A 26,539-nucleotide genomic window follows, 5' to 3' on the forward strand; every position below is an offset into this window, starting at 1 on the left:
TGAGATCAAGGTCGAATTTAAGGTTGGTATTATAACAGAGAGGGATGCATGATTATAATCTTAAGAAATTGATATATTGATTAGATTTGTTGAATGCATAATAACAATAATAATTAAAGAAGGGAAAATGAAAAATTACCACTGAACTATAGTGGCTAGTTATTGGACTTGTGGCTCTATTTTTCAACTTGAGCATACCCTTAAATTTATTAAATTGCTGCAATTAAACCGTACCAATATGATGAGCATGTACATTATGTATCATCTTTGCTTTCCCAAAAGAATATGTAAGCACTTAATGTAGCCATAGTGGCTATTAAATACAGGTATTTTTGCATAATTGTACACGAGGTTTTTCAGTTTGACCTGATTGAGCATTATTTTACAATTATTTTGTACTTCAAAACTAAGGTGGCTCTTTACTATATATATCTTCCTGCATATGAGTACGTACAGATGGACTGATGCACATGCACACCCTCAAGAATCCTTGACCTTTGATTTCAATGACCGAACTATTCTCATTTGAAAGTGTTACTTGCTAAAACCATTTTTTTTGCAGCATCCTACAGTCTCCTAATTCAAAACGAGTGGAGCCGTTCATTGATCAAAGGGATACTGTTGTCCTTACACCCAAGAATGTGCAGGTTTATGTCGACTTTCCACATTCATTTGTTCTCATAGAATACCTTTTTTCAAAAAAAAATTTCAGTTGTAATTAAATCATGCCTCCCATACTGAATCTCTTAGTGCAATCAGATAGTGATAATTTAGTTGATTCTCATAGTTTTGCAATTCAGGCCTTGAGGACTCTCTTCAATATTGCTCACCGATTGCACAATGTGTTGGGCCCATCTTGGGTGTTGGTACGTCAACTCTTTTCACTTCTTGTAATTAGATAAATATTGTGATAATAAGTGTTAATTTTAGGTCTTGGATACTCTTGCGGCTCTAGATCGAGCAATACATTCGCCACATGCCATGACTCAGGTATTTTTCATTTTAAATGTATGATTGAGACCGAGTATCTAGTTTTTTCCCCATGAAATGAGTTGAGGCTTGATGATTTTATTGGAACAGGATCAATTTATAGGTTACACAACAATTTTTTTTAACAAAAAACAACACTGTCCATTAAGAGAATGAAAAAAGACTAGGACTCAAAGATATAAGATCCCAAAAGAAGGATGAAGGAAAAAGTCAAAACACAAAGAAAATGAAAAACATAAAATGTTAAAAACATAGCTGTAGACTGAAAAACACAAACTACTAAGATTATAAAGGCTCAATAGAAGCCATCCAGCTGCAATAAATATCTGAATTGAAATTTTTGCAATTTTTTTTTGTATGGAGAGGACTTTAATTGAGCAAAATCATATCTAGCATAAGGTCTAAGAGTAGAATTCTAAAAAATGTGTCAACTCCTTTCCACCCTTAGCTTGGAAAGGATGGCTTTGTGTAAGGTTTCTCCCTTACTATGTATGGATATGAAGTGATTGCTTTGTAAGTATGGCTTTTGTAATTATGGCCTTCTTATGATTGTTAATAATTGGAGAGCTCTTCTTGTTTAGTTTGTGGGAGGGAGTTCCCTCTACCCCTGCTCTTAGGCTGTTCTTTTGGCTCTTCTGATGAATATATTACCTTTGTTTCTTAAAGAAAAAAAGATATGAAATAATTTCTTTGTGTTAGAAGGCCACCTTTTTGCTTTGTGTCTCCCTCAATGGCCAAAAATTCTTTCAACATTAACACGCTCTTTATTCTATGGAGAGATTTTTAACTATTGAATACTTAATGTATCACTCCTGAAAATCTAGTCATCCTATCTAGTTGGGGATAATGGTTGCTTCAATGCCAACTAATTAAGGCATTATACTTGTCTGAGGAAATAAAATTGATTAGAAATGCGAGCTAATTTAGTTAAAATCTCTTCCATCTGAGTTTTGGTTCTGGAGAGGCTCTTTCACAATAAGTGTCTTCCTTGGGTTGATAATTTTGGTTTAGCTGCCTCAAAGTTTCATTAGGCAATTCTAACAGTACACCTCTCCCATCATCATCATTAGACAGTTATGATAACTAATTTGATTAACTAATCATTTGTACCAAAACACATGCGAAGGCACATATTAAACCAATAATTCAAGTGAAAGACCCATACGAATTTTATTGAAATGTCATTGCTAATGTGTAGGAAGTAAAGAGAATGTCGAAGTGTACTGCTCTTTAAAACCAATTACTAAACATGTTTTTGAATGAAACTAGGTGGCCCCGTCTTCATATACTGACTGTCTTTCTCGACCTGCTGTTCATTCATGCAGTGGAAATACTAGTTCAGCAGTCTGTATTGATCCGTTTACTACTTTTAGCCTATTTATTTCCTTTTATGTTTATAGGAGGTATCAACTACTGTCCCAAAGCTTACAAGGGAATCATCTGGCCAATACAGTGACTTTCACATTCTTTCTTCTTTAAATTCTCAGGTAAGTTCTTAGTAAAAATAAAGTAATGCTGCTTTTCATGAGTTTCGTGGAACAAGAAGAAACAATGAAATCAAAGCATTTCTTGAAAAGAAAGTAACTTTGAGAGAATTGTTTCCAAACCAGCTCACTTAATGCGGGTTTTATTGTATGCTTCTCCTAATTGACATCTGTCCTTTTATTTGAAGCTATTTGAGAGCTCAGCACTGATGCACATATCTGCGGTGAATTCCCTTCTTTCAGCATTATGTCAGCTTTCTCACCAATATCTGACCAGTGGTTCAAGTGGTTTTGGATTAGCTTCAAGCCAGAAAATTGGCAGCATCAATTTTTCTGTGGAAAGGATGATATGTATCCTTGTCAATAATCTTCACAGTACGTCAGATCATTGGGTTTTCTGTTGATTAATTGTTTTTTAAGATGTTTGTCCACGATCAATCTCATGTTCATTTAGTAAAAATTTGTCGACTGCCTCAAATACGTTAGTTTGCATACTAAACTCAGGTTAAAACATACGTTTGAAATAGGAGCTGTGGCTTTATTAATGCCATTGTGAATTTTCATACCACATCCTTAAAAATATTGGTTCCGTTCTTTCTTTAAATTTCAGTTATACAGTTTACCAATGATTACAACAGTTTCCTCCAATTTACATGAATGCATGCTGTATGTTTACGTGATCATTGAAGTTGTAGTAAATTATTTATTTTTGTATCTGGTTAATTGGTTATGGCTTCACTTGTTATGTGAGAGTTATTATATGTATTTCTATATTCTATGTTGATAACTCATTCTAATGTTTTAGAGTTTTCAGTAGAAGTTAGAACTGACTATTTATTAATTTACATAAAATTACTTCTCAATTATCTCTATGGTGTAATAAAAAAATTCCACTATTATGTAATCTATATATTGTTCTTTTTGCGTCACTTTCTCTTTTATATCATCTTTATATATTTTTTTGTATTTAAACTAGAACAAACTTTTAATTGATTCAAATTTATTTTTGTAACAATTTATGGTGAATAAATTTTATTTTTTATTTTAGTTTTTTTCATCAGATTGTGGGATGAGGGTATTAATAATTAAACCTTCTTCTTCGAGGTTGATAGTACCAAGCATTATGCCAATTGGGAATGATTATTTTGGCAAACAAATAATTTGTAATTTAAAATTGTCTAAAATTTTAAATAATTATCTTGTGGAAAATTTAAATAGTAAGTAGAGCTTTTAACATAATGAATCTTCTGTTTGTTTTACAATAGGGGTTGAACCACTATGGGATCAAATTGTTGACCATTTTGTTGAGGTAACAACATTACGCTTTCTTTGATTCCCATTTTTGCATTAGTTCCATTTTTAACACTTTTCTAGAATGGTTAGCAGCTTGCCAATAACTCCAATCAGCATGTACGCAATATAGCACTTGATGCTTTGGACCAATCAATCTGCTCAGTTTTAGGTTCAGAGCCGTTTCTTGATTTCACCTTGCCTAATCAACATACCTCTTTGAAGGTGGTCATAATTCTCATCCTGGTTCTTGTCTGTATCATATTGAAAGCGAGAGAGAAAACTGATTTTGATTTTGGTCCATTTGGGCGTCTGTTTTAGATTGAAGACAGGGTTGAAAAGCTGCGGTCACTGGAGTGTTCTGTTATATCTCCTCTGCAGTATTTATATTCTTCTTCTCAAAGCATTGATGTTTGCTCAGGATCTTTAAAGATCCTTCTGCATGTTTTAGAGGTAACTTATGCCACTAAAGTTTTATAAAATCTCTCTTGTGTATTAATGTCTTCCTAGATCATAATATTTTATTTGAAAATCTCAGAGACATGGAGAAAAGTTACGCTACAGCTGGCCAAATATTCTCGAGCTGTTAAGGTTAGTTACCGCCGATTATTTTAATTGCCTAAGCTTCGTGCTCTCATATTTGGCTGACCTTCTCTAACTGCTTGTTTTTAAAGGTCTGTTGCAGATGCTTCTGAGAAAGACCTTGTTGCTCTTGGTTTTCAGGTTAGGAAATGATTCAATGATAACTATTGAGAACAGATCCTCAATATTTTACAGATCAATCTGTCGCTTCCAAATTCTACTATCCAGTTCATGATAGAAATCTTTTGTATAATTTTAATACTTTGCCTTTTCTTTTGTAATTTTATTCACATAAATGAAATTACTTATCAATAAAAATGGATCGAAATGCCTTTTCTGTTCAGTTGTCAATATCTTGCATGTGTACGATACAAGTATTTAGATACCTTAAGTTCAAGTTGATTTTGGAGAACGTTGTTGTTTCATGCAACTCATCCACAATTTCTTCCATGTCATTGGATATTTATCTGGATTTGATTCTTAGTACAACGCTCAAGAATCCACAAAAATGTTACGGTTTATTTTTTTCGTAATAGTGATACAAGATTGGAGAAGAAGATGGTATCGGACTAGGTGGTTCAAGTTCTAATACCATTTTAAATCACCAATTGCCCCAAAAGTTTTAAGCTAGTAGGTGAAAGTAAATTTAATATAATATCTAACAATTAGAAACGTGGCCTAAAATTTACTGAAGGAGAACTTGACCTGAGCTCAAGGTATCATACTTTCTCCAAGAGTTGAGCCAACATTAAAATTGCCTAGGAAATAAATTATAATTCTTTGTTTGAATTTCTTCTTTGAGCACTATTATCTTTTTATTTTATCAATGAAAAGTTTTGTATCTTTTTCTTCTCTTTTCTTTTTTTTTCCTTCTTTTCTTTTTAATGAAAACTTAAAAGGGGAAGGAAATATGCTTGAACGAAAGAGATGACTGCCAAGGAAATCCTTAAAGACTGTAAAAGTGCTCACTCAAAAGGTTACTCATTCCTTTTTTTTCTTTGAAAAGGGAACAAGTCTCTTTTATTAATGATAATAATGAAACAAAAGCTCAAAGTACAAGAGAATTATACAATCAGCAAAAAAACTTAGGGATCATTAGACGCATCTAGTCATCTCAACTAGGTCGACACCTCCTTAGCCTCCTCATCATATTTGTACAAACTAGTAAGAACATATAGGCTTAGGGCAGATAAATGGCCTCACATAAATGAAAACCATATAAAAAATCCAAGATCTAGTAGACCAATAACCAGACTGTCCAAGAGCACCTGGTAAGTGAGGTATGAAACCAAAAAAACTCTGAACCTTGATTAGATTGCTGAAACAAAAATTTCGTTGTTGAGAATTTGATGATGATTTGTTTTTCCTGTATTCTTTAGTTTCACTTTAGGCAATTATATTTGCATTTGATGCATTACTATCATTTGCATTATCTGCTATTATTGTTTCTATACCAAATCCATGTCTGTGTCCATCTGGTGCATTGGAAGGTGTAGTCCATGCCCATCTGCTATTACAGACTGTAGTTATCTTCCAATTTCTTATTTTTATTTCTGGCAAGTTGCTTGTTTGAGGTTTTTTTCATGTGGATAATAGTAGTTTTGTGTGATTCATAAAATAATAGAATTTTTGTGTTTTCTTTTAGAGTCTACGTGTGATCTTGAACGATGGACTTTCCAGCATACCACAAGAATGCCTCCACGTGTAAGAGGGATTCTACCATTAAACAGTTTCCTTATTTCACTCTGTTCTCTTCTCTAAGGATTATATTATGTGTGCAACACTCTTCACATGTGCTCATCAATTATAGTTTTCACAATTATGACTTTCTTCAAAGAATGGTGCTTTAAAGTTCTAAATTTTGACATGTATTTGTGCTCGGTTTTATGATGATTCTCTGCCTTGTTATACAGTAATTATTTCTAGCATCAAGATGCTTTATTAGCCTTTTCCTTCCTATTCATCCCGAGTGTAGATTTAAGAATATTTAGCATCCTTGTTCCTTTTGAAGTAAAGCAAATCTGAAATCCACTGGCTTAATTGGAATAATTGCTGGTGTTTGTCCATAAGGACCAATTTTACGCAGGAGCTATCTCCTCTAGTTGATCTTGATATGCATAAAAACAAAAGCCAAAACTTCAGCTACTAGCATCATGATTATACATTTCGTTGTAGTCTCAGACAATCTTACTTGGGTATCAATTTGGATATTGCAGATGTGTTGATGTGACGGGAGCATACAGTGCTCAAAAAACAGAGTTAAATATAAGCTTAACAGCGATAGGACTTTTGTGGACTATAACTGATTTTATTGTGAAGAGGCTTCTACATGATCATGTGGGCGAGAAGGATGCAAATAGCTTCCCTGGTAAATACATAAACGGTTTCTAGCTTCTGTCATTAGCTGTTTGAAGTGCTAACCTTTTCTGTTACTAAAATGATCTGAAAAACAGAGGTGGCTTTTGCCCCAAAAGAAGTTAATGTTGAAAGGTTTGAAGAACAGATGGTTGAGGTGTCCAGTCATGCTGATACCTCTCCGTTCACAAAGATGGTTGACAGCAACAAGTTGCTGTTTTCTGTTTTCTCATTGCTTCACAAGCTTGGAGCTGATGATAGACCTGAGGTAAAATAATATGGGAATATATGCCCCCACGGTCTTCATTTTGTCAATCTCGATGATATGTAGAATTAACTATTATTCCTATGAATTTTAAGTTCAATATCAGCACATTTATATGCCTCCAGGTTCGAAATTCAGCTATCAGGACACTCTTCCAGAGTCTTGGAAGTCACGGTCAAAAGCTTTCAGAAAACGTTTGGGGGACATGTCTTTGGGATTACGTTTTTCCCATCTTAGATCATGCTTCCCACATGGTAACTTTGATGTGATAAGATAACTACTCTTACCGTTTGCTTATTTTTCTGCTGATGGCCTTTGAACTCCTTGTTTTGAAGGCTGCAACCTCATCCAAAGATGAATGGCAAGGGAAAGAACTGGGAACTCATGGTGGAAAGGCGGTTCATATGCTTATACATCACTCGTCCGTACTAATCTTGATCCTTGCCAAAATATAGTCACTTGTGTTCTATTTCGTTACTTGACTGATTCTAAATAAGATGAAACTATTGTATGTTAGTTTCTCACACTACATGTGTTTGCAGTCGTAATACTGCTCAAAAACAGTGGGACGAAACGCTGGTTCTGGTGCTTTCTGGAATAGCACGTATTTTGCGGTCTTTTTTCCCATTCCTTAGAAGCTTAACAAACTTTTGGTCTGGTAGGTCAATGGTGAATGCTTTTGCTTGACTGCATAATTTTTCTTATTTGCTTGTTTGTGCATCTGTCATATTGTTTAATACATCTTTAGTTACTTTTCGCTGGTTGTTTATAACAATGTTTCCTGCTTCTCATACTGCAGGATGGGAATCTTTGATTCTTTTTGTGAAGAATAGTATTCTAAATGGCAGTAAAGAGGTAGCACTTGCAGCAATAAATTGTCTACAGACAACAGTTGTTTCTCATTCTCCCAAGGTAATCACCATCGATCGGAGAAATTTTCTTTCATATGCATGTTTCCGTTGGAATATACTGATAACAAAATTCATACTCTCCAAATAAATGATAACATGTGGCCTGAATCATCTTTAATTTTTAACTTGTGGAACAGGGAAACTTGCCAATGACTTACCTTGTTTCAGTACTTAATGTGTATGAGCTTATTCTTCAAAAGTCACCACACTACAGTGGTAATGCTGCTAGCAAAGTGAAGCAGGAAATACTGCATGGTCTTGGTAATGATTTACTTGTGATGTATATCTAAAACTATATTTTACATATATGCATATCTTCTATTGACTTAAAGTGTTTGAAATAATCCCTAAACTTGAGTAAGGAACTTCCTTACAATATCGGTATTATTGAATAGAAAACTTTCCTTAAAGCAATATACTCCTTTCTCTCTATGATAAAATTCTACCAAGCAAAAAAATGGAAAATAACAAACTCCCTACCTACTGATATCCTCGACTTCCCCTTCAATATTTCCTCTGCCACCTCATGGTCCCCACTCCCGAATTACAAATCTCCTTTCATACTCCTCACTCCTCTGTACTAACTACCTTCCACAATTACTTTCTTACCTCTCCTACTATATTGATGGATTATTGGTGGTCTAGCAAATTGTTAATCAGATATGGAAGCTGACACTATCATGTCACTTGTAAGATTCAGAATAAGAACAGGGAGATTATATAGTTTTGTCTATTTATCGTTAACATGTCAATCTTTGTTAAACTGCTTGCAGGAGAACTATATGTGCAAGCACAAATGATGTTTGACAACCAGATGTACACACAATTGCTCTCAGTTGTTGATTTGGCCATTAAGCAAGCAATAATCACTAACGAGAACTTCGAAACTGAATTTGTAAGTTTATTTTACCCTATTTCTTTCTTGTTTGATTTAAAGAACACTTTGTTTAAGTTATTTTTTGTTTTTACAATTCGTTCATATGTTTTATCACTCTCAATTTTGGGGATTGGGTAAGTGTATATTATCCTGAACTTGATTGCTGAAGTGAAGAATTTAGTGATATTGCTTGGAAACATCATGATTCAGTTTGAGACATGAGGATTAAGATTATGTCAGATGAGATTCTATGTTTTGGAGCTAGAGATTAGCATATGGACGAATGGGAATATTAAAGTTAATCATTCTAGAAATAAAAGGAAGGAAATTACATTATCATTGTCCAACCAAAGTGCCGATACTGAACTTTAGCTCCAAAACAAAATCTCTTTCAACAGGCACTTATAACATTATCATTGTGTTAGGATACCAACAAGTACCTTACTGTTCTATTACTTTCGGCAAATAAGTACAGCCCAAAACTACCGAACACTTCAGTATAATAATAGATAACTTCTCACTGAAGCCTTAACCACAATGAACAAAATACAATATAACTGGAATTTCAAAACACACAACAAACTGGAAATTCTCAAGAACACAGCCAAACACTAAAACGTAAAACAAGAACAAAAGAACCTGGACTCTGCTCTCTCCTCCTCAAAGGAGCCTGCAGCCTCTCTCCTTTTTACCCCCAAAATATCCGTACCTCATCTGTTCTTCTCTGCCCCTTTTAATTACCCACTACTAACTGTGGGCCCCTCCTGTTGGTCCCCGATCTCCTTGCTTTCCTCCCTTCTACCACGTGTATTCTCCTGGTTGGTTTCATGGTTATGCTCCCCATTCCCACGTGTTTCTTCCTCATTGGTTTCATGTTTTTTCTTACTTCTCCTATTATACTTAAATAGGATTGGGGCCTAGCACATTGTTCAACCAAGTTAGGTCCTTGAATAATCTCATGAGACAACTCACTTGATCATACAACGTAAGTAAGCTTGTGTTAGCCACTTACCTAGCATTTAATATCAGATCAGTTTCCTTGAAGTTTGAATGTTGTATGGTCAAATAGGCTGTTCAATTAGAATTTGCACACAATCCGATCTGGACACTTATGGTATGGATACTTTAAAATAGAAAAAGAAAAAAAGAAAACAAAAATGCTAACTGGCACTTCTACATTTTGGGATTTTATATTCAGCCCAATTAGATGGGGTGGAGTTTGATTTAGTATCAAAAGTGAAACTGTGACGTATTGTTTGATTCAAGTTTTCACTTCCTTGTTACCATTTAGGAAGAAACCTTGGTTTAGAGGAATGGAATGAACCAGTTAAAGAAGCAAAATTAGATGATTATGATGACTACTTATCACATTCACTGTTTAAGCATCCAAATAATGAATTCCCAAGCCTTAAAGGGGCGAAAATTTAAGTAAATAGTTCCAGATTAGTGTTATAAATTGCATGTTGTTGATTATAATGCAAATTTTGTACTCTCCCTTTACATGAAAGTGACCCTCGTAGTTGTAACCATCTGGGCTAATTTTCTGTTGTACTCGTGAAAAGTTTCTACAGGATGTAAAGAATATGATAGCAATTTGTTGATTTCCTTAAAAATGCTGATGTCTTTTTCTCTAGGGACATGTCCCCCCTGAGCTACGAACAATCCTGGAGATATTACCACTTTTACGTCCAACTAATGCTATCTCTTCCATGTGGCTGATTCTACTGCGTGAATTCTTGCAATATCTTCCAAGATCAGAATCTCCATCAATACATGAAAATGATGCTGATCAAACAAGCACTAGTTATCTTGTTCAAGGTATATTTAAATTTGTGTGGTGCAATACCTAGGTTTTTCCATGACCTCTTATAAGTTGTGTGTACTTGTATTTATTTCAGCAAATCAGGGGAGGCTAAGGAACGAAAGGCATTCTAGAGCTGCTTCTGCGACCTCAAACCATGAAGCTTCTCAGTCTGTGACTCCAGGATCAGCAGTTGCACCAGTTGGCATTCAAAATGTTCTGTTTGCAGAAAAGCTTGTTCCTGCTTTGGTTGAGCTTTTTCTTCATGCACCAATGGTTGAAAAATGTATTATATGCCCCGAAATTATCCAGAGTCTTGGAAGGTACAGATTTTTACATTCTTTCACTCAACTTCTTGAAAATGTGACCTGGTAGAATGTAGGTAAGAGAGTCTGCTGGAAGATAGTTGAGTCCATTCTGTGAATGTGTTAAGTAACCCATGTAGAGAATGAAGAAACATGGACATGGGACTGAAATCGATGGCCTGTCACCAAACTTGTATTAATCATGTAATGCTCTGTCCAACTCCAAAATATTCGAAAAAACATACTTTATGAAAAAAATCAATTTATACCTCTAAACTTTGAAGGTTGTATCAATTAAAACCTTAAACCAATAATTGTATCAATATAAAGCTAACCTTTTATAACTAAATCAATTCAGACCCTCTGATAGTGGTTTGTAATTACTTACTATTAGATTTCATTTAAAACCAGCTCAAAATCCTCATGCTATAACTATTCTTCTTCCAAAACATTTTCAGTAACAATAAATATTATCACATAATTCTTCCTAAATAAGTAAAGCAAATAGAAGAAAACAAGAAGATGGAACGTTACTCACATGAATGAGAAACCTCTACCATCCATTTGATTCTAACCATTTCTCTAATATTAGGACAACCTTACTTGAACAAGATCTATCCAGACTTTCGTGTTGTACAACTGTCCTTTGAGTTCTAAGGAGACAAGAACCAAAGTCTGGTGGATGAACTACTGCTGATTAACTGCTGATGGGTCTTGGTCCTGCAGCTGTAGAGGATTGTTCTTGACAGTCTCTAACCTGCTGGGATGGCCACAAGGCGGTCTGACAGACTTCAAAAGAAAAAACTCTAATGTTGGGTTAATTCTTGCATTTAAAAAGTCTTATACACTCATAAAAGCCATTTATGAATGACTTCAAAATGGAATTCAAACAGAGGGTCTAAATTGATTCACTTAAAAAGGAATTAAAAGATTTATAATTAATTAAAATTTACTATTTTTCACTACCATTAAAATTAATTTTACAATTTCACATCATAATTAGTTTAAATTAATTAATGTCTATTCGTTGATCTAAAATTATATATTTCTTTACAATAATATTTGACCCAAAACCTTGGGAGTGAAAAGGTATTTTCCCTTTTTATGTTAGTTCGTGATACATGTCTTTACAATGATGAGCAACAGAAAACTTTTTCTTTTAGGTGTATGACAACAAGAAGAGAGCACCCCGATGGTGCACTTTGGAGATTGGCTGTCGAAGGTTTTAATCAAATACTTTCTGATGACGTGCAAAACTTAACTACGAATGTTCTACCAGAGACATGTACTAGCAAACCAGCAAGAACTCGAATATGGAAGGAAGTTGCAGATGTTTATGAAATTTTCCTTGTGGGATATTGTGGACGAGCTATATCCAGTTCACTTCCACCTGGGTCAATGGAAGCTAATGAAAGTCTTGAGATGACTCTCTTGAACATTCTGGGTGACAAGATTCTTAAATCACCACTTGATGCACCTCATGATGTAATTTTCTCGAACTGCCTTGGTTCTAGAATAGTGCAATCTTATCAGTTTACTTTTTATGCGCATTGACATTGGATATTTTGCCCAACTCCAACAGAAAAGGCAATAAAATAATTCGGAGCTGTTTCTTTTGCTAATTAACATGAATTTTACTGCAATGCCTGCACACACATTATTTTGAATGCTCGCCCATGATGATTTCCTTGTTAACATTAACGCAATCAACCTCGTAGCCGACATCTATCATTTCTAGTTTTAGGTTTTTTTTCATCAGCACATTGGTTCCTGCACATTTTTCTTAACATTTCATTTTGATTCATTGGTTGATAGACCATCTTTTTCTCTACTAGATTTTATTTATTCATTTAGTTTTTTTTGGTAGGAGTTTAACTATGCATCGTTCAAAGTTAATAAAGAGTTTCTCATCAGATATGAGAACTTTCACGTCATTTGTTAGTCACTGAATTTATGTACAATATCATCTCGTAAAGCAACCATGGCAGTTGCTCATTTCTTTATAATTTTCTAATTTTCTAATACCTTCCAACATCATAATTCATAGGTTATCCAAAGATTAGTTTCCACATTGGACCGATGTGCATCAAGAACTTGCTCATTGCCTGTTGAGACGGTAGAGCTGATGCCCATTCACTGTAGCAGATTTTCCTTGACCTGTTTGCAGAAGTTGTTTTCTTTGAGCAGGTATTCTATAAAAATCATCGGCTTATGTCAGATTTTGGTTTTTTAACTTTTATATGAAGATGGTCTTTTTGTGTGGATAGTCTTATGATCTAATTATCTTGTCTGTGAAACTGCCATGGGCAAAACAACATGCTGGGATCTGCATGATTGATGTCTGATTAGAAAAGGACATGGTTTCAAAAGCAAGTTCAGTATATTTCTAAATGTGATCTGCAACCATTCAGCAACCATTTTCTTTATTGATAAATCATTGCAGAAGCATAAAGATGCATTCATATGTTTCAGGAGGAGGATAATGCATTCTAGTCCTCTAATCTCATGTTTCCTCAGTTACAAACTAATATTTTTCATCTTTATCAGCTTCGACAATGAAGATGATAAATGGAGTTCGACAAGATGTGAAGTGAGCAAAATCTCAATCTTGTTACTCGTGACAAGGTGCCAATCCATCTTGAACAGGTTCCTGATCGATGAGAATTACCTAGGTGTGTAATTTTGTTTACCTCTGTCATCGGGAATAAATTAAAATGAATATCTTTTTATTCTCTTGGTGAGTATTGAGCTACTCTTCACTATTTCTCCTGAATTTTACTCTTACAAACAGGTGAACGTCCATTGCCTGCAGCAAGGCTCGATGAAATTATTTATGTCCTTCAAGAACTAGCCCGTCTCAAAATCCACTGTGATACTGCCTCAGTTCTTCCTTTGCCTTCGCATTTAAATATTGTCTCGAACAAGGAGAATCATGATCGGCGTCCTCACCTACTCATTTTATTTCCTTCCTTCTGTGAGCTTGTCATCTCAAGGTAAACGAAAATAGACATGTATTGAAAGAAGCAATAATCACCATCCAGTTTTAATATTGTTTAAGATTAAGAGTCCATAGTCAAGGAGAGAAGTCGTTTGGCAGTTTCAATAAGTTTAAACTTGAAACCTGATATCATGGTTTTGGACTTGGTTAACTATATTACAATGCGTGTCCAGTAGATGCTCGATATTAGAAATGACAAGAACGGAGTCTTTAACTATCTTATGCCCTGCCATAAGAAAAGAGCAAGCAACCCTTTGACAGTACACGTTCCAGTTGGGATATATGTATATAAAATTAGTGGTGGATAGTGTTGTAGTTAATGAAAGAGGATCATAGGAAGCAGAAGAAAATTTGTTTAAATTGATTATCGGAAGTACAGATTTTTATGAAATATTGAAATTTAAGCTTTTATTTGCATTTCAATGTCAAGCTACTTTGGATTCAATGTGAAGTAGATGTCTGTTTGTTTTTTTCTCCATGAAATGGGAAATGCTACAGTGAATATGCATGGATGATGTTAATAACTTATTTTTTATTCTTAAAATTTTATTTATTGATTGGTGTACAGAGAAGCAAGGGTGAGGGAATTGGTCCAAGTACTTCTTAAACTCATCACCACGGAATTGACTCTGGATAAGGTTAGCTTAGCCAATTGAGTTGTCAATGAATTATTTTTGTTCTTGTTCTTCATACTATTCTTAGAGTAGCTTTTGCTATGATGAGTGTTTATGTAAAATGCTATTGTGATTCCAATTATACACACCTTGTTCAAGCATATATTTCTCTTTTTCATTACTTTAGTTTTTATTGATGTTATTTATGTAACTTTTTGTTTTTAGGCTTAAAAGTGTAATATTTATTTTATTTTTCTCGTACCTCCCAAGTAGATTTGGTTCTTCACTTCGTATAAACATTTTTCTTTCGTTACTGTTATTATCACAAATCTGACACCCATCATATATGTGCACAACTTATTACTTCCGAAAGATATATATATATATATATATATATATATATATATATATATATATAAGACTCTGAAATAAGCAGTGGACGGTTTTCTTCTTGTTGTCTATACTTGTTGGGAAGTTTTGTTCAACTGATGATAGGGTTCGATTGGACAATGTATTGCAGATTCAATAATCTTTTAGCATCTCCTTACTCTTTAACATCCTTCAAGTTATACCAAGTATCATTATGTTATCTCTCAACATAATATCATTCTCATAATCACTTTCCTTTAAAGAAAAAAAAGCTTTAAATTCCGTTTTTAACATGCCAAAAGTTTTTGTTAACAAAGTTATTCCAAGCTCTTTAGTTGGAATCATCGATAAGGAGTAGTAAACAAAATCGTGGAAATTTCTGTATTACATTTCACTGTTTTTCTTTAAAGAGCTTTCAGATGATTTAGTATTGGACCAATTTAAACTCTTTACTGTTATTTTAAAACTTTTGAAATAATATCAATTTTTCTTTTAGTTTTAACTTTATCAAATGTTATCTGTTTATTTTAGTTGATATCTCTATTACTTCTAATGTTCTTCTCAGTTTAGAAATTAATTTCGAAATCTTCTCTTTCAGATTTCGTTTTTCTTTCTTTATTGACCTTACTCAAATTGATTGATTTCATTTTATTTTCTTCGTTGATCCTAACTTAAAATTGACAACTAGTATAGAAGTTCGGACTTATTATTCCCACAATACTCGCTTGGGTATATGATTGAGTTATACATATATTATATATATATCATGAGTTCGTAGATTACTGGTGTGCTAATATTAGAAACATAACTAGTATACTACAACATTAGTAATACAACTGTAATACATTGTAATATAATAATAGTGTCGAGAGAAAAGCTAGAAGTAATATCTCAAGTATCAACATTATTTAAACAAGTATAATGTTATATATATATATATAAAATTACAAGTATAATACACCTCGAAGAAACGTACACGTTTTATTTTCTTACATGTTTTTAAAGACTTAACGAACATTGGAGACATTTCTCAACTTTGAAATTTGCAATTTTGTAAATATCGACACATTTTGCACAATTTTAAAATTTACAATTCTCACTTGAATTATCCTACCCCTACCCTATTCTAATGTATTCATTTCTGCAACGAAACCCAAGAGAAGCAAAAAGGAAATTACATTTGAAGATTAGAAGACAAATTAATAACCTTTCCTCCCTTACCCAAAATTGAATTGGAGAAGAATATTTCAACATAAATTTAGAACATAGAATCAAAATTAAACAAACATCCAAACATTAATAAAATAGTAAATAAAATAAAATAGTGATTAACTAAGAGGACAGACATCCAACTCACTGTCTTGGAAGGGAAAAGAAAGGATCAAAAACAGATTCATATCCACACATAAAAACAAAAGGAATTGACTCTACTTATTACTATGGTTGCTCTGGTTGAGCCTCGCGGCGGCGGCAATGGACGCGGCAACGCCGGTGGGATGTGTAGTGAGAGAAGGGTCATTTCGCATCTCAGCTCCGGCCACCCCCTCTGCGTCTCGTCGGGTTGCCGGTCTATCCGCCGACAACCTTGATCGAGCATCCTAATGCATGCCAATAAACAAATCAAAACATTGTAGTGATCGATTCAAACTATATACTTGAATCCTCCAAATTAACCTTACTCTAAATCCTAAGTTCAAACAAAGTAAATAACACAAAGAAGTAAAATTGGAATTGTATGTACCTTCAGAACGTCGGCCAGTTTGGTCTTGTCCTCATCTTGTGTTATTCGAGCATTCATAGTTGCGGCCGACTGCGCAGTGGCAGCAATCCCTCCCGGAGCTATATTCATTCGCCCAGTTGCCCTCACCTCTGCCGCTTGGATTGCAGCGGCATCACTCCATTCCACTGGCTTCTCCCCCACTGCTAAGGCGGTTGCTTCCAATGCTTCGCCGATCGTTATTCCTCCTCCTCCCTCTTTGTGAGGATTCAATGTCGACAATGGTCCGATAGGAACCCTCTCGCTATGTAATTCCGTCACAACCTTCCATTCATTCATTCGAAAAGACCCAAATTTTCACATAAATCATAATATTATAATACTTTTAAGCTAGATGAGAATATAGCTCAATGAAAATTAGAGCGCAGCTCTTCTAAGTTAAGAGGTTCAAATCAAATATCCTCATCGATTGTACCCGAAAATAATCTATACTATATATTAGAAGGCTAAGAAATTTTGACTATCCTCTTTGTTTTTATATCTTTTAAATGCCTTCAATCTTCTTATCCTTAGAGGGCTAGAAAAACAAAATTTTCCACAGTGATCGATAAGTCGAATCCAAAACAATGTTATTGTTTAAGAACATTAAAAAGCTGATTATAACATATGGGAAATATTTAGCAAGATGACATTTTCAAACATCCAAAAAAGTTGGAGATATGGGAAATAATCTATTATTATTGATTACTTTTATCTCATGAAAGTGAAAATTCGAACATCCAACAAAGTTGGAGATACATATATTATACATACACACACATACATATAACTATAGTTGAATAATATTTAATCACATCAACCAAACAAACGCATGCATGTTCATTATATGTCATTTATGTAATTTCCAACAACAATAACAACAATACCTGTGCACCAACTAAATTTGTAACCCTCTTCGCGTTCATGCTTACGTCGTCAGCAACGATATCACCAACGTCGTTGCCGCGATCAACAAGGCCAGCCCTCTCATTTTTTGCAGCAGCAGATTGTATCGCGGCAGCGGCACCGCCATGCAGCGTCTTCCCGAGTAGGGCAGTCTCGGCGGCCTGAAGAGCCGCAGCATCCTCCGGCGTCACCGGTTTGTGAGCAAGGTCGCCCTCAACATGAGGGAAAACGTCACCGTACTTGATCGGCTCCTCCGGCTGATCACAGCAGGCGGGTCTCCGGGGCTGCTGTTGGCTCATGTCGATGATGTTCCCAAAATAGTAATAATAATAATAATAATAATAATGTACTTAAGTTTTTTTCTTGCTGTGGATAGTTATTTGTTTGTAGGAAATAGAAAGGCTTTTGATGGGGTGTGGCTTTTATACATACGTGGATATATGAGGGACATCCAGTGGTTGACACGTGGAATAGAGAAATGATACGTGGCAGAGTAGTGAGTGGTTACTATTTTGAAAGTGCTTTTGTGGCTAAAATTGGTGGAGCCTGTCCCAAACCAACCATGCATGCATGTGTTTGTTATTAGTTTTTGTGCAAACTTTTGAAAATATATTTTAGTAGTACTCATGAATGAATGATCTACTCTGTTTAAATTAATATACTAAATTTACACATCAATTAATGCCCATGTTTGAAAATGAGATATAATTTTAGTGTAAATCTTGAAACTACTGCACTAAATTAACACCAAACTCAAATTTTAAAAAGTTGTATCATTATGAGATTTAAAGACTAATTTATGTATCCAATCTCAAAACCTAAGGGCTATTTAAGGCATTGAATGGACTTTTAAATTAAAGTATGGAAAGTTAGAATGTCTTGAGGTGTAGAATTGTAAATTGTTTTATAGCCTCAAGTTAGTAAATATGCTGTTTGGGATGAAGAGTTATTTTATCTTTCCAAATTTTTAACACTCAATTATTCAGATACTAATTTAAAAACATAAAATCATATTACACTTCCACATGTGGAATGTATCGGTGTATGTGTTGGAGAAAAATAGCAGTTGACTATTCCGGTAGAGTTGTATTGTTTCATGTATAAATACATCTTTTAAAAAATAACCAACTTGAAGAAGAGTCACGTCTGTTCGGATGGTCATGAATAGACCCATAAATGTATCTATTTTTCAAATTGCACTTTAGAACAACTTTTCACAAGCATATCATTTCATAAAACTTTCTCTCTTTCGTAAATTTGTTCAAGTTCAATTTCTTTCCACAAAATATGGTTCGTTGGATTTTGTGGATGGGGTGCCATTTCCATAAGAAATCTAATTTGTTCCCATCCTAAAGAGGTATTCATTCAAGAAATATAGAGTGAGTACAAATATTATCTTAAAAAGATAACATAAAGTCGTTGAGCTCAAGTTCTCACATGTAGGTTAGGTGTTCTCAAATGTTCTCGATGATATTATTCATATTGTTATATGCACACAAAAAAGTAAAGTGATATCAAAAGGTTTGGATTTTCAATGTTATCTGGTGTCAAATTGTAGGTTAAGGTTCATTATGCAGATGCATGAGTATTGGTAATGGGAGATCAAAGTTTCACGTTAGCTCTAACAAAGGATGTTCATGAGGTAGAATCAATTGATATCCGTAGAACCATTTTTTTTTTCTTTTTTAAAAAGTCAGAAAAAGAAAATTCAGGAAGTTTTCAAAGTCCTAAGTCACCAGGAACCGATTCAGAATGAATTCCAACTAAAAATAGAACTCTTCAAGACTTTTCCCAAGTAAAGAACACAAGTTGAAAAAGTAGGCCTTTGGACTTAGACCTCTTAATATCCTCGAATAACATTTTGTTCTTCCAGAATCCTGCAAGAACCTGCTGTATTAAATGTACATAACATGTTTTGATTGCATATTTGTCATTTACATTTTCCACATTTTCCACAAGTGGGCTCGTCTCTAAACAGGAAGCTTAGATTCTCAACTTATTCTACTCTCAAATCTAGAGAGGAAATTAATAATCAGTTTCCTGATTTATTTGTCTCTTCAACTGTACGCCATGTTTAATGCCTCTTGCCTGGCTGAGTCGAAGAGTGAAGTCGATAGATACCGCTCACCGAAGCTCGGAAAGACCACCTGGAAGTGCCCATTTGATAAGTCAAAGTGAAGAAATTTCTATGAAGATTGGACCTTGAACTGAGAACCATTCTTAATATGGGATGATAACATAGACTTACAGCAATGAGTTTTCCTTCATTCTCGGGTCGTTTTGCGACCTTGATCGCAGCTGCTGCTGCAGCACCGGATGAAATTCCCACCTACATAGGTAGCTGAAGTCACTTTTGGCAAAGCATTTGATTTTTCTACAAGTAGTCAAAATAGTTCGGATGATCCGAAAAGAAATGTTAGGATACCAGAAGGCCTTCTTTTAGAGCAAGTAGCCTTGCAGTTTCAATCGCTTCCTCGCTTGATATCTTACACAACACAAAAAGTAAATTAAGGTTAGAAGTTGTAGGAAAAATTCAAGTGCCCAGTGAGAAAAGTTACAGGTAATGTATTCAAACTTATTAGTAAGTAGGCCAGGCGATAAATTTTAAAATGTATTCAAATGTTTTAATAATTAATGGCAAAAGCTAAAATGAATGTTGCTAAGAGTATTTAAAAGTTAAAATGAAGTAAACGTAAGAAAGTTGAATGAATTAAATGGAACATATAAAATTTTTAAAACCAAAAAACATAAATATGCATATGCCATTTTCAGGAAAAAAATTGTTGCCATGAGTCTGAGTTTAACTTAGACGACAACGGTTCCAACTTTTTCTCGATGAGAAGAACTCTAACCCATAGAATCAGTAAAGAGAGTATTTATACAATTCAGGAAAATGCCAAGAACTTCATGAAATGTCCTAACAAGATCATATGTACTTCCTTCGATGTGCTATAATGATCATTTTCTAGTATAATTTGGGGCTTTACAAGTTTTATAAATAAATAAATATATATGTGTGTGTGTGTTTTGTTTTGGGATTAAAATACAAGTTTTATGAAGATGTTCAGATTGTAACCTATGGTTAAACAAATCAGAATGGGGTATACTACAGTATGTAACTCAAAATGATGAAAATGAGTGGCTGCTAAGAATAAAATTTAACTGCTCATCAAGATTAGTTCTAGCCACTGCTAGTCAGTTCTATGACTTACTTGAATAACCTCGTCGAGTAACTCAACGTCCAGAATTGAAGGGATGATACCAGCACCAATCCCTTGTATGAGATGGCGGCCTTCAATGCAATGGAAGAGCATGTCAATGGTCAGCACTCGATGAGGCCAATGAAATATAGAAACAGCAAAACAGTTTTCCTCAAAACATCTTAAGATGGAATGCATTTGTTTCAATTGACACTATACTCAAAACCTTTGAGGGTGAGCCTAACATTTTCATTACCATCATCGACACTGTCGATATTCACATGAGAACCAGCGAGCAGACACTAGACAATGAATTCATAATAAAATAATATTCAGCAACAACAATAATAATAGCACAACAAGAGTTTGAACATGAGTTCTCATATAGTAACATAACATGTTTAATCACTACCCCCAACCCAAAAACTAGTTTATTTTGAACAAGAAACAACTTCACATTGATATTAGGACTTTATGCTCAAATACCAACTTGCATCTAGGAAAAAAACTGTACAAGATCCGATTTGGACGGAAGACCATCGATCAATAAGGAAAAATGTACAAGAAATCCAACAGTTAATAAGAAGTTTCTTGCAACATATATATATCCAAAACACTTTTGGTTCAAAGATGGTGTCTCTTTCACTATCCTTTATGCTTGTTAATCTTTCTAGAAAGTTGTATTATTTCGGAATTAGTTTTTATTTATGCCCTTTGTTCTGAAGTAATGTTTTATAAGAAGCATGAACACGAGACATGACACGATACACAACACGTCTATTCTAAAAATGTAGGGCACATACATGTAGGGGACACATTTCTTTAACCTGGAAACAAAATAAAATCACTAGAAATGTGCAAAGTTAAGTGAATTAATGATATTTGACATCTTGAAAGATATAAAAAGGTTTAGTTCCCTATAACTAAAGGATGAAGTTGTCATACCAAGACTTCAGGATCCATCAATGTATAAGGATTCAATCTATAATTGAATTGAATTGAATTTATTATTTTTCGAAATAATAGGTTAAATATTTTTTTTAGTTATGTATAAGTCATGTCTGAAATCAGAAAAAGATAAATTTACTTTTAGTGTTAGATGATATATAATTAAATTTGTTTCACTCATCGGTTTAAACTTCTTGGTCAATCGATGATTTAAGATGGTACTAGAGCAGGTTGTTTCAGGAGATTTTGTATTCAAACTCCTACATTGTTGTTTTCTCTCCAATTAATACTCAATCCCACTTGTTGGACCTTATTCATATTTTGAGCTCACGAGGAGAAGTGTTAGATGATATATAATTAAATTTGCCTTCACCCTTGGTTTAAGCTTTTGGGTCAATCGGTGATTTAAGATTTAGCATGTAGGGAGGAGAAAGGATCTGATGGTTTTTGGTGGGTTGTTTTAGTCGAGTGTCTTCATAGGAGAGGTTCCTAACTCTCTCATTTCGTCCTTTTTTGTTTTTGGCAATCATCGTCCTTTGGTTAATTTACAACGATTGATAGAATATCAACAACGACGTTCTTGCTCTGTTTGTGTTTATGGTTCTATTCATGTGTTTTCGAAGGTGAGTTCTTAAGCGGGGAACCCTACAAAAATCTGAGTCACATTTTCATCCACTGCACCCTTACAATGCTTACAATTTGCTACCCCTTTTGGTTGGCCAAGTAGTTCTCTACAACAATGTTGCTGCTTGGCTGTTAATCCTCATGGCCATTCTTTCAAGAAGGCAAAGAAGATTTTGTGGCTCCACTTTAACAGAGCCTTCATCTAGGTTCTATGGAACGGAAAAAAAGGGAAAATATTTCAAGACAGACTTCTTTTAAAGCTTCGTTTGATCTTACTTTTGTAAGATTGTTGGCTTTATATTGATGTACAAATTATCCACCTAGAAATTATAGCTTAAATTCTCTCGTATACAGTTGGAGATGGTTCTTGTAATTTGATTGAATGATTTTCTACAAAAAAAGAAAAAAAGGCCACTTACAAATACAACCAAGTTTATAGTCTATGTGGAAGTGTTTTATATACCGAAATCATCTTTGCAGAAATTCATTGATCTATCCATAGAATTTGTAAACTAATTAACCCAAAATTTAAAGAAGTGAAGAAAAAGGACATGGAGAGCCTGTAGCAACGAACTCACCGTGTTTTCCTCCACTTAACACTGCACTTTCAACTGGTTCTACTCCATATACCTACATTTGTAACACCTTTGACTTTTACGATAAGTTTAGGAGGAGTAAATAGATTTTTTTTTTTTGTTAATTAAATGAACCTTCAAAATTTTCATGGTTACTTAACCAAGAGTGATTTTGAAAATTCTAAGAACACTATAGTCAGTTTGCACCGTTTTGAAAAGAAATATTTGGTTAATAGAAGCACCTTTTCTATGTGCACTTAAAAACAAATCACTTAGTGCTTCTCAAGCACTTTAAATGTTATTATATATATTCTTGAAAACACAAAACATTTCATTGATGAGGTAAAATGTATAAAATTTTCAAAATCACTTCTAATTATTTAACCAAACATTATTGAATTTAGAAAAGTGCTTTTGATGGAGTAAAAGAGGAACTTAAAGTCCTTTCTGTACTACAAAAATTATCTGAAACTCATTCTTGAAAGTATTTATGAAAGAACGTTTTCCACTTAAAATTTCTACTATCTTAAAAGGCATCCCAAACTCACTGTAATCACAAACTATAAAGAGCAACCTTGATTTTTGGGTTCTGCTCCTTAAGGAACTTCCCTGCACCAGTTATTGTTCCCCCAGTCCCAATCCCAGCTACCAGAGCGTCAACTTTACCATCTGAATCTTTCCATATCTCCACCCCAGTTGTTTCATAGTGAATCTAATGAAATTAGGAAAAAAATAACTAAACTATTATATTTTCAACTGATCAAAGACTGATACAGGAGCAACCATGAAATCTGATGGAAGGATATATCAAATTACCTTTGTATTGGCAGGGTTGTCAAATTGCCTCAGAAAATATCCATTGGGTGTGGATTTTTCAAGTTCGTCAGCCATCTTTAGAATTTCCTCACCACTCATTTCCGGGTCGGGGATACGTAACTCAGCTCCAAAAGCAAGTGCTAGAATTCTTCTTTCCACGCTGAAGAAAGCTGGCATTATGAGAATTAGTTTATAGCCCTTGATTGCTGCAACCCATGCCAGTCCAATGCCGGTGTTTCCTGCTGTGACCTCAATGAGAATACTCTTTTGACCCCACACACAAACAAAGATTCAGTTTCCATAATCTCAAGCTTTTGAAAACAGAACGGGAAATCTTGTAGATTCCTAGTATTGATCAACATATCTAATCCAACTGATTTGCAATTTTCACTCAAATTTGTAATGCCATTGACACAGGATGCAAGTACAGCTTTCAAACGCAGACCTGGCTAAGTCAAGAAACTTTGCTAATCTCCAACCAAAACTGTAACCAGCTGAAGATAATGGTGTTTGATATACACAGTTTATACTTCAGAACAATGAAAAAGATTTCATGTAAATTTTGCCTAAGGTCTCAAATTGCCTTAAGTAGCCCCAGACCAAAGCGATCCATAAAAGAATACATCCTACCTTACACCCATGACTTTGTTTCTATATATACAACATGTCTTGCATTTTGATGCCTACTGTGTAGTTTCAAGTTCTTAAGTCTCCATTACTTGCAGATTGAAAGATTAAAAATTGAATGATCTACATTTGCACGCGGTACACTATTAATTACCTTCCCTGGTGTTATCAAACCCTTCTCCTCTGCGTCTTCTATCATACTGAGACCAATCCTGCAATCCAGAGATATAAAAAGAAAACAGAATATGATTTCACTTTAATTATTACTAATTTTTCTTTAATGAATTCACTTTAATAATGGATAATCTATTTACCGGTCTTTCACACTCGAACAAGGCTCCATTGACTCTAGTTTGGCAGCAATCTTTGCATAGCAATTGTCTACAATTTTGTTGAGATAGACCATAGGGGTATTGCCTATTAGCTGCAGGCCAATAACCATCCATCATGAGAAGGGAAAGAAGAAAGGTAGTCTAAAGGGAGTGAATCAAGAAAAAAGAAGAGCCGAAGAGGAAGTCTAAAGCATAAGCAGCCAAGGAAGTAGATATTACTTCAGTGGCATCAGCCTTGATTGCACACTTGTCCTCCATGAGTATGATTAAGTTCCTTTCTGCATAAACTACATGCGAAACAAGTGAAAAGCTAGGTAGAAAATCAGAACAAAACAAAAAGCACAGTAAAAACTCACACAAAATCACATAGAAGTAAGATCCACTACCTACAATTTTCTTATATGGTTAATTTAACCAAAAACTAAATAAATAAATTTGGTTGGCCTGGTGATGAAAAAGGAACAATGTAAATGGCAAGGAACTTGGAAGAAATGAGTTCAAGTGGTAGCGGTCATCCTCCTAGAACTCAAACATTAGGTGAAGATAACAAGACTCCAAACTCAACCATAGCGGTCATCCACCAACGAGATGCCTTCGACACTCATAAAGCAAAAATACATATAATTGTGAGGATAACAAAACTCCAAAGAACCTCCAAGATGGTAGGAACTCGGAAACTGGAGTTGACTTTAAGTGAGGCAAAGCCTTCCAACAATTTGGAGGTAGGCTTTGACGTAAGGTGAAGAATTTCCAAGGATATGTGGGGAAAGCCTTGAGCAATGGGAAAATTAACAAAAAGTTGGATAACAAACTAGGAAGCTCCAAATGGGAAAATTAACAAAAACATAGAAAGTTCCCGTGAAATAATAAAGAACAAAGTGGCATATAAACGATATGGGCAGCAACAAAAGGGGAGCAAACATTTTTCGAGTTGATGAAGTCAACACAATACATTCTCGACCACCAAATAGCTAAAAAAAAAAAATTTGAAACCACCATCTGAAATCATCATCATTGATGATCCAGACAAAATCATACAAAGAAACAGAGAAATCAAAAACCCTGAAGACAAATAGTCCAAACCATGGAAAAACAAAACTTCATAAACTCATATCAACAGAAATCCAACAACATCAAAATTTTAACCAAAAAAAAACAAAAACAAAGCAGCATACCCAAAATGGAACAAAAGAAAGAAGAGTAACGGCCAAAGCTAACTCAACTACCTCCAGAGTTATCAGTCAATGAAATTGATCTCAATCAATAAAACCACTGCAAGAGAGAAAAAAAAAAAAAAAAAGGTAAAGCTTGTGGAAATGTGTATATAATAATAATACAACATAGGAAAATGGGGTAGGAGCTTAGTCAACGAATTGGGTTAGGTAGAAGCTCACCAATGGAAGTTGAAGTCATAGCAGGAGAATAATTGTTGGATTTCAATGGTTGCGGCGTCATTTCTTGCGCCATTGTACTAATCAAGAGAGAAAAAATCATTTGGGTATAAGGGCAAGGGATTTATGTGGCGAGCTTGTTCACTAAACTTATCATATTCAAACCACAAAATGATTATTGAGAATCTTCATAGCTAAATTCATTTGGGTCCGTTTGTGTTTACCGAAAAAAGGCTAAAAAAGGGACAAGAAACACGCCAAAGCTAAAAAGATGTGTTTAAATAATAAAGATTTCACGTCATATCAAAACACACAATATAACAAATTTAAATATTATGTTATCATAATCCAAAGTTTAAAATTCACCTTTGCATTATTTAATTTTAATTCTAATTACATTCCTAACTCTTCAAACATTTCTTCTAAGTGTATACAGTCTTTTAATATATTTCTACGTGGTACTACATTCATAAATATTTTAATTCATTTACTTATATTTGAAAAATGTTCTTTAAATTTTTAG

General features: G+C 34.3%; 3 protein-coding genes across 11 annotated transcripts in view; 1 reads left to right on the forward strand and 2 right to left on the reverse strand.

Annotated features, from left to right (window-relative positions):
* Positions 1-14,733, forward strand: part of LOC103492245 (uncharacterized) — a 37,423-nt gene extending 22,690 nt beyond the window's left edge. For 2 of the 4 annotated variants that reach the window (XM_051081296.1, XM_051081297.1), the window contains 26 exons: positions 563-647; positions 801-866; positions 931-990; positions 2,391-2,477; positions 2,663-2,849; positions 3,740-3,783; positions 3,858-3,989; positions 4,086-4,217; positions 4,303-4,355; positions 4,439-4,487; positions 5,992-6,050; positions 6,563-6,714; positions 6,800-6,969; positions 7,092-7,220; positions 7,302-7,387; positions 7,509-7,624; positions 7,766-7,878; positions 8,015-8,138; positions 8,651-8,772; positions 10,389-10,572; positions 10,653-10,878; positions 12,024-12,345; positions 12,908-13,047; positions 13,408-13,532; positions 13,652-13,853; positions 14,427-14,733. In XM_051081296.1, the coding sequence (XP_050937253.1) occupies positions 563-647; positions 801-866; positions 931-990; positions 2,391-2,477; positions 2,663-2,849; positions 3,740-3,783; positions 3,858-3,989; positions 4,086-4,217; positions 4,303-4,355; positions 4,439-4,487; positions 5,992-6,050; positions 6,563-6,714; positions 6,800-6,969; positions 7,092-7,220; positions 7,302-7,387; positions 7,509-7,624; positions 7,766-7,878; positions 8,015-8,138; positions 8,651-8,772; positions 10,389-10,572; positions 10,653-10,878; positions 12,024-12,345; positions 12,908-13,047; positions 13,408-13,532; positions 13,652-13,853; positions 14,427-14,514 (3,253 nt within the window). In that variant the 3' untranslated portion in view covers positions 14,515-14,733. Of the gene's footprint in view, positions 1-562; positions 648-800; positions 867-930; positions 991-2,390; positions 2,478-2,662; positions 2,850-3,739; positions 3,784-3,857; positions 3,990-4,085; positions 4,218-4,302; positions 4,356-4,438; positions 4,488-5,991; positions 6,051-6,562; positions 6,715-6,799; positions 6,970-7,091; positions 7,221-7,301; positions 7,388-7,508; positions 7,625-7,765; positions 7,879-8,014; positions 8,139-8,650; positions 8,773-10,388; positions 10,573-10,652; positions 10,879-12,006; positions 12,346-12,907; positions 13,048-13,407; positions 13,533-13,651; positions 13,854-14,426 lie in introns of those variants that run through there. The other 2 variants (XM_008452535.3, XM_051081298.1) reach the window with 2 other exon arrangements.
* A 1,381-nt stretch (positions 14,734-16,114) lies between these two features.
* Positions 16,115-17,884, reverse strand: LOC103492246 (late embryogenesis abundant protein 47). The gene is made up of 3 exons (XM_008452536.3): positions 17,485-17,884; positions 16,583-16,882; positions 16,115-16,439 (listed from the first exon to the last, which is right to left on the reverse strand). Exons 1-3 carry the CDS (start codon positions 17,800-17,802, stop codon positions 16,269-16,271), a joined length of 789 nt encoding a protein of 262 aa, XP_008450758.2. The 5' UTR covers positions 17,803-17,884; the 3' UTR covers positions 16,115-16,268.
* A 1,428-nt stretch (positions 17,885-19,312) lies between these two features.
* On the reverse strand, positions 19,313-26,253 carry LOC103492247 (cysteine synthase-like). Of its 6 annotated transcripts, none has more exons than XM_008452541.3 (12): positions 26,020-26,252; positions 25,852-25,897; positions 24,845-24,903; positions 24,608-24,717; positions 24,448-24,505; positions 23,667-23,930; positions 23,425-23,562; positions 22,854-22,905; positions 20,716-20,795; positions 19,929-19,988; positions 19,752-19,832; positions 19,313-19,650 (listed from the first exon to the last, which is right to left on the reverse strand). In XM_008452541.3, exons 3-12 carry the CDS (start codon positions 24,881-24,883, stop codon positions 19,561-19,563), a joined length of 972 nt encoding a protein of 323 aa, XP_008450763.1. In that variant the 5' UTR covers positions 24,884-24,903; positions 25,852-25,897; positions 26,020-26,252; the 3' UTR covers positions 19,313-19,560. The 6 variants fall into 6 exon arrangements, with proteins under 6 accessions (XP_008450763.1, XP_008450762.1, XP_008450761.1 ...); XM_008452540.3 differs by having other exon boundaries at positions 25,801-25,897; XM_008452539.3 differs by having other exon boundaries at positions 24,845-24,912; positions 26,020-26,251.
* Between the last annotated feature and the right edge of the window lie 286 nt (positions 26,254-26,539).

Source organism: Cucumis melo, chromosome 2, assembly GCF_025177605.1.
Source record: "Cucumis melo cultivar AY chromosome 2, USDA_Cmelo_AY_1.0, whole genome shotgun sequence".
NCBI classification, from domain to species: domain Eukaryota; kingdom Viridiplantae; phylum Streptophyta; class Magnoliopsida; order Cucurbitales; family Cucurbitaceae; genus Cucumis; species Cucumis melo.

Bases quoted from the DNA above. Each gene is read 5' to 3' on its own strand.
- LOC103492247 (XM_051081299.1), bottom strand. From the start codon at position 26,119: ATGATTTTTTCTCTCTTGATTAGTACAATGGCGCAAGAAATGACGCCG. The intron at 23,931-24,447 runs GTAATTAATAGT...TGGGGTCAAAAG, and splicing joins GTTTGATAACACCAGGGAAG to AGTATTCTCATTGAGGTCAC. The intron at 23,563-23,666 runs GTAATTTGATAT...TAATTTCATTAG, and splicing joins ACAACCCTGCCAATACAAAG to ATTCACTATGAAACAACTGG.
- LOC103492246 (XM_008452536.3), bottom strand. From the start codon at position 17,802: ATGAGCCAACAGCAGCCCCGGAGACCCGCCTGCTGTGATCAGCCGGAG. The intron at 16,883-17,484 runs GTATTGTTGTTA...AATGAATGGAAG, and splicing joins CAAATTTAGTTGGTGCACAG to GTTGTGACGGAATTACATAG. The intron at 16,440-16,582 runs GTACATACAATT...GGCATGCATTAG, and splicing joins AACTGGCCGACGTTCTGAAG to GATGCTCGATCAAGGTTGTC.